Genomic DNA, 7,375 nt, shown 5'->3' on the forward strand with positions numbered 1-7,375 from the left:
GAATTGTGGGAAATTCAATTTAACACGTGAAAGAATAACATCAATATCAATAATGAGCATTTCTGTTTTCTTTATAGTTTTGCTAACAAAAGTCAGATTGCTTCGCAACTGTAATAACTACAAAGAGGATTATAACGAGGTGGATACCAAAGGACTAAATAGACACCGTATAAAACTATAATTGGGTTTCAATCTTTAAGAAAAAGTAAACACGTCAGGCTAGTAAGGTGTACAAAAGTTAACTCATCTTTATTTCAGATCTGTTCATAGGCACAGCTTTTATATTCCCTTTTCCTCTCTTCAGCGATGGGCTCTCTCCGAACCTCGCTCAGAACGTGCCCTAACACAACAACTCCTCCTTCCTTTAAGAATGAAACAATATCAATGTTAAAATAAACTTCGAAATCAGACCCTGATAAACATTTCGAATGGTCCTTAATGATTATATAAACTTAATAATAATAATAAAAATCACCTTTACGTTTTTTTTTAGAATTTCGACTGGATTTTCTAATTTGCTTGGTATCCTGATTAATTTCATGCCTATCTATTTGATCTCCGATCGGAGAATCTTCTCTAAAAATAAACGATTCCGCCGGGAATCCATAAAAATCAGGCTCTTGATCGGATGTGCATCCGTCATCTTCATTATCGACTTCTCTCCTTCGCTTTCTTGAATTAATATGCTCATTTTCTCCGCTTAACACGAAGCGTGGAACGGATTTGCGGCTATGATCGTCGGAAATTTTAATCTGTCGTTTGTGTGCCGCAATCAACCTTCCTCCGAGCGATATCTGAAAAACAGTTGGAGAAATTCGTTTAATATACTTTGCTGGTAACCATCGTCTGATGTCACTTTTATTAGCGTTTTTGTAATAGATCAGGTCACCGCTTTTGAGATTAACGAACTGGTCGTTGAAATTGTCAGTAATTGTAGAGATAACGGGTGAAGAGTCATCATGCCTTGCTTTTAAATTGTGTTTGTTATTAGTTTTGGGATTGATCAAATCCAATAGTGTCTTGGGTTTGTATGAAAGGAGTTTTTCGGATGGAAATGGCCCCATCCTCTTGACAAGTGTTTCTATAATTTAAAAGGAAATATGAAACTTGTAAATCTGTTTCGAGCTTCTTCATCTCCGGGTCTAATAAAAATTTCTTAAAAACATCCTTCACTAATCGAACCATGCGTTCTGCCTGCCCGTTGCTTTCCGGGTGATAAGGCGGACTTTTCATCACATACACCCCTTGCTTTTCGAAAAATTCAACGAACTCCTTGGAATTAAATGGTGGTCCACCGTCTGTGACCAACACATCAGGCAATCCGTTCCTGGCAAATACATTGAGGAAAACCTTAATCACATTTTTACTATCCGTACTAGTTCTCATGTATTCCAGCTCAATCCACTTTGTGTAACTGTCTACAATCACCAGAAATGTTTTGTGGTCCAGATGAAAAAAATCTGCATGCACTCTGCTAAACGGTTTGTTGGTCGGGATCCATTGAGAATATGCTGCTGGTCTCGTAACTGGGGTCATTTGATTGCATATCCTGCAGCATCCAACGTACTCCTCCACATCCCTATTCATCCCGAACCAATACATCGTTCTGCGGGCCAGTTGCTTCATTTTGTTTATGCCGCTATGGTTCCTATGCAGCAGTTCCAACGCATTTGACTTTAAATTGACTGGAATGATGACACGGTCCTGAAATAACACGCATCCCTCTACTTCCTCTAATTCCTGGTGGTGAGAGTAAACATCCCTGAACCTTCTATCCATGCGATCTGGCCAGCCTTGCCTAATATATGCCGTAATTTTCACCAAAAACTCATCTCGTACGGTCTTTTTAGTAATTTGTTTATAGTCAAGGGGAAAGTTTTCTGTAAAATTTAAACTTTTTACATATTCACGATCCAATACTTTCGGAACAGGCTGTGCAAGGGGAAAACGTGAGCAAAAATCTGCATTTGCCATTCTGGAAGAAGGTCGGTATATGATTTCATAATCATGAATAGAAAGTTCGATAACATAACGTTGCAGCCGCGTTACTGAAATTTGATTTTTGCCCTCCTTGCCAAAAATTCCGATTAATGGTTTGTGATCAGTGTAAATTACAAACTTCATCCCAAAAAGAAATTTATGAAATTTCTTAACTGCACAAACAACCGCTAAAGCTTCCAAATGTAAGATGGGGTACTTTTGTTGGGCATCATTTAGGCTGAAAGATGTAAAGCAAATAGGGCGTTCCTCTTCACCTACGATATGTGATATCACCCCTCCTAGTCCATAACTCGAGGCATCTGTGGTAACAACTATTGGCTTCTTGGGATCAAAATACTCCAACAAGCAAGGCCGAAGAAGAAATTTCTTGCAATCCTCAAAAGTTTGTTCACACTCGTCCGTCCAAGTATATCTCACATGTTTCTTTAAAAGACCATAAAGGCACTTGATGCGGGAAGAAAGATTGGGGATAAATTTGCCATAATAATTCAATAAACCCAAGAATGCCTTGAGCTCTGATACATTTCGCGGCGCTTTTGCTTCCCGAATAGTTTCGATTTTCTGCGGGCACGGGATAATCCTTTATCCGTCAAAATGTGCCCCAAAATGGCAATTCTGTCACAAAAACTGGCACTTTTCAAATTAACCTTTAAATTAGCTCTTTCCAATCTCTCCAGTACTAGGTAAAGTTTTCTTTTACAATCCTCCCAATCAGTTCCCGCAATCAAAACATCGTCCAGATAACAAGACACGTTTTCCAGGCCTTGAAGGACTTGGTCCATAACTTTTTGAAAAATGGATGCACTTGATGATGCTCCTTGTGGCAGACGGTTGTAAACATATAAACCCTTAATTGTGTTTATTACCATAAACTTTTTAGAGGCTGGCGATAATAAAAGCTGCGTATAAGCACCAGCTAAATCAAGTGAGCAAAAAACTTTAGATCCTTTAGATCCAAAAAACCTTTAGAGGCAAAAATGTCCTGTGCAACAGGTAATGGATAGGTATTTGGAATTATGACCTTGTTTATTGAAACCTTGTAATCGATCACTAAACGGATGTTTTGATCCTTCTTCATCACAATTACCACCGGTGAGGCCCATTCGCTGGTTTCTACCTGTGTACTTACCCCGTCTCTCTCTAAGGAATCTAAATGCTCATTGACTTTGTCTCGCAGTCTTAGCGGTACCCCATATGCTTTTCTAAAAATAGGCTTATCTTCTTTCAAAACAAGATCTCCTTCATACCCAACTATTGGAGTTGAAAAATCCCCATCAAATACAGTTGAAAACTTACTTTTCAACTCTTCGATCACGCTTTCTTCTTCGAGCTTATAAATGCCTTCGTCTTTAATCCTCGGATTCGAAAAAATGTCCCGCCATCCAGCATAAAAACAATCCAACCAGGTGCGGCCCATCAATGGTATAAAATCGTTGTCACATCGAAGCACAATCATGAAAAGCTGCTGCTTTTTGCCTTTCAGCTGAACCGAGACGCTAATTTTCCCAAGAACCTTTAATCTCTTGCCGTCAATCACTGCCAATTTCTTGTTACAAGATGAGAGCTTACTATGCTCAAAATTCCTCAAAAATAGTTCTTCAGAAATAACGGTCTCTGCCGAGCCACAGTCAATCTCCATCATTAAAACGCTCTTCTCAACAAAAACCTTTACATGGCAAGCTTCATTTATGCGATTGATAGAGGAAATCATCATACAGGGCAAGTCCTCTTCGTCTTCCTCGTCTGTATATACCGGTCTCTTAAAATTTCCGCTTCCTTTTGTGCTAGTACCAACGATCTTTTTTGGAGATCCTAAGAATTTGACATCCGCCTGAAACTGCTCTCTACCATGCAACTTATAACAAAACTTCCGTGTGTGGCCTTTCCTTTTACAAAAAGAGCACAAATACGTCGGTTTTTCTGAATCATACCTCCGGTCCCCATATCTTCCAAATTTATGCCTGGGCGAAAACGAAACGCTGCGATTACCGCTTTTACTTCTACCGCGATACCTTTGTTTAGAGCAAGAACGAACTTCCTTTCTACCTAAACGAGCGACTATGGAAGTATGATCATCGTCATCCTTCAAAACACTTGTTCGTATGTTAGAAATTTCATGATTTAAAATAAGTTTCTCCGCCCTAGCAGCAGTTAAATCGTCTTCGTCACACAAACGCTTTTGAATCTCGCGGTTATAAACACCTATTACCAAAAGATCCCGTATAGCCCTATCTTTAAAGGTACCGAACCCACATTGTTCAGCCAAAACCTTTACCGCTATCACGAAATCTTCCGATTTTTCGTTCCTACTCTGCCTTCTGCTCCAAAACTTGTAACTATTAATCACTTCCGAATCACATTTGTCAAATCGCTTTTTAAGTTGTTCCGTAATCTGCTGGTAAGATAGGGTTTTTACGTCCTGACCGGGAAAAAGTTTTTTGATTTCAGAAAATACCGTAACGCCACACACGGCTAAAAATGATGTTTTGTAGCGTTCTTCCGGGACATTGTTATTCAGAAATACATATTCGAGCTGTTCAACGTATTGCGCGAATGGAATTGAATTTGGCAGGTATGGCACGATGGTTGTAGACACCGACATTCTTTATTAAAAATAAAAACAAATCGAAAACACGAAATAAATTCAACTAATAAAATATCACACTTCTTCAAAATTTGGTCACAATACAAGAAATACCAAAACTAGCAAAAATAAAGTCACGTACCTTGAACACTGTAGTACTTCACCTTCAAAGAATTCTGCGGCGGCAACCAAAATAACGTTCAAGAGAACACCCGTGGCAAAAGTCAACCTCTCACAATATAAAAGCACCAACTCAGCTTGGTCGTCGCAAACAGCTGATCTATTGAGGCAAGTCGGTCCAGCCCGAACGAACAATGGATGCACTTTTCTACACAGCACAATCCAAGCAACTATACTGCACTGCACAGGCTGCCGCTTTGTAGTAGTAGTGATAAACAGTGGTCTGTCACTGTCTGGTGTAAACACTGTAGGTTACTCAATTGCTGTATATGCCGCACACCACTTCGCGCCACCGGCACCGCGGGAGACGTGAGATTACTTCGGCTGTCGTGTGTGTGCGATCGATGAAATCGATGAACGGTGAACTCACTCTCGCAATGGCCTCTCAAAAGGAGTAACTGCACGGAGATAAAAGAGAAACAAAATGGTGTAAGATATAGAAATGAAACAAACTACACCAGCATAAAAAGGCTAAAATGCTTCAAACCAAAAAAAATCTCTAGAAATTTTTAAAAATTCGTTCGATTAGATAATTGCTAACTGCAAAAACAATCAATCAATGCATAACACACTTTCACTCGTTTTTTTTTATTTTGTCTGCAGTCACTAAACGCTTTTTAGTCTAACAATGAAAACGAGGAACAAAAGATCACACAATAAAACGAACGTTCGCACTACAAAATGACGCTATTTTCCAGCGCAAATCTCCTAGCTCTTCCCAGGGAAAATTCACTTACGCTGAACTCTGGGAATGTAGGGCGAAATATTTTCCAATTATTGAACTTGAGTGAATAACTGTCTCGAAATTGCACTTTTTCGTACTTTTCTCGTCGCCAACTGTAATAACTACAAAGAGGATTATAACGAGGTGGATACCAAAGGACTAAATAGACACCGTATAAAACTATAATTGGGTTTCAATCTTTAAGAAGAAGTAAACACGTCAGACTAGTAAGGTGTACAAAAGTTAACTCATCTTTATTTCAGATCTGTTCATAGGCACAGCTTTTATATTCCCTTTTCCTATCTTCAGCGATAGGCTCTCTCCGAACCTCGCTCAGAACGTGCCCTAACACAACAGCAACAACAACTGACTTTCAGCTTAGGATCTATTCTATGATGGCGATGCGTTAAATATATTCAAATAGATTCTGGGCTGCTTCACTAAACGATCTTTTACATAAGTGGCAATTCTCATAGTAATTTTCATATAACCTTCAAACGGCACGTGCACAACCCAATTACATCCAAATCAGCTAAAAATTTGGGAGGACTATTAAAATAGCAAAAACAATCGCTTAAGGATAGGGGAGCGAAAAAGTCAAAATTTGAATCACTCTAATGTACATGCAAAGCCTCCCCTTTACACCTTTCCCCATTAGGGATGTTAGTATAAGTACGCTTTAAGCGCTGATACACAGAACCATGTATACTGGCAGCACGGACTGTAGATATACAGATCTTGAGTTTTATCTTTTGTGTGTGTATTACAAGAAGCCAAATAATTAACACGTTGTTCTTATCGCGCTCGTTCCGATATTTATTTCACGGTTTCCTCACGTCGAATTATTCCTTGCGTTTGTCCTCGTATTGAGTGTCCACTCTGGCCAACAGGTTATTGGCCCAGATTGGAAATCGTGGTTTCGGAGTGTCCTTTTTGGACGAATTGTCGACGCTTTTTTTTTCTTCGACGGTCGGTACAAGTTGTTGTAAGCAAAATGGCGGATCCCAGTAAGTTTGCTATTACGAAGCTCGGGAACAGCAACTACGAAACGTGGCGTTTCCAGATGGAAATGTTTCTCACTCGGGAGGAACTGTGGCACGTTATTGTGGACCAGGTACCGACACCAATTACGGACGTATGGAGTCGTGCGGATAGGAAGGCGAAAGCAACTATTGGCTTGTGCATCGAGCAAAGTCTGTACACCCTTATAAAGAATTGCACCAGCGCGAAAGCAGTATGGGATGCACTAAAAGCATACCATGGGAAAGCAACGATTACGTCACAGCTGTCACTTCTGATCCGGCTGTGTGACATGAAGCTCGGTGAATCGGGAAATGTGGAGAATCATCTTCTGGACATGGATTCGTTGTTCAAGCGTTTGGAGGGTGCAGGTCTCAAATTGGACGAAAAGCTTATGATCGCCATGGTGTTACGAAGCATGCCGGAATCATTCCACTTCTTGATATCGGCACTAGAAGCTCGTCCGGATGCTGACATAACTATGCAGCTCATCAAAACAAAGTTGCTAGATGAATATCGCAAGCGACAAGATCGAGATGGATCAATGGTAGTCGGTGAGCAGGCTTTGAAAGCGAACAAAGTGAGCAAGGATAAAGTATGTTTCTTTTGTAAAAAACCCGGCCATTTCAAACGAGATTGTCGAAGGTGGCTGGCTACTAGCAAAGCAACAGAAGGTGCATCTGGAAGTAAACCAGGAAAAACTACTCAACAGCAGAAAGCAAAGCAGGCGACGGATACGCACCGTGGGGCGATTTGTTTCTCGGCGAAAGATGCGAAGGACGAAGCCACTTGTGCAGCTGTTAAATTGGGCAAACTGTGGACGATTGATAGTGGTGTATCATGTCACATGACAAACAACGAGAAGT

General features: G+C 40.3%; 1 protein-coding gene across 1 annotated transcript; it reads right to left on the reverse strand.

The window, feature by feature from the left end:
• Positions 1 to 223: 223 nt before the first annotated feature.
• Positions 224 to 5,688, reverse strand: LOC134204921 (uncharacterized). Its single transcript, XM_062679727.1, has 4 exons — positions 5,503 to 5,688; positions 4,728 to 5,163; positions 3,298 to 4,604; positions 224 to 794 (listed from the first exon to the last, which is right to left on the reverse strand). Exons 3-4 carry the CDS (start codon positions 4,601 to 4,603, stop codon positions 748 to 750), a joined length of 1,353 nt encoding a protein of 450 aa, XP_062535711.1. The 5' UTR covers position 4,604; positions 4,728 to 5,163; positions 5,503 to 5,688; the 3' UTR covers positions 224 to 747.
• Between the last annotated feature and the right edge of the window lie 1,687 nt (positions 5,689 to 7,375).

The sequence above is a fragment of the Armigeres subalbatus genome, unplaced genomic scaffold (genome assembly GCF_024139115.2).
Source record: "Armigeres subalbatus isolate Guangzhou_Male unplaced genomic scaffold, GZ_Asu_2 Contig966, whole genome shotgun sequence".
NCBI lineage: Eukaryota > Metazoa > Arthropoda > Insecta > Diptera > Culicidae > Armigeres > Armigeres subalbatus.

What these genes read in the sequence shown, in the direction of transcription:
- LOC134204921 (XM_062679727.1), bottom strand. Translation starts at nt 4,603, where the DNA reads ATGTCGGTGTCTACAACCATCGTGCCATACCTGCCAAATTCAATTCCA. An exon ending in CGTGATCGAAGAGTTGAAAA is followed by an intron (nt 795 to 3,297) that starts GTAAGTTTTCAA and finishes ACTGTTTTTCAG; the next exon opens with ATATCGCTCGGAGGAAGGTT.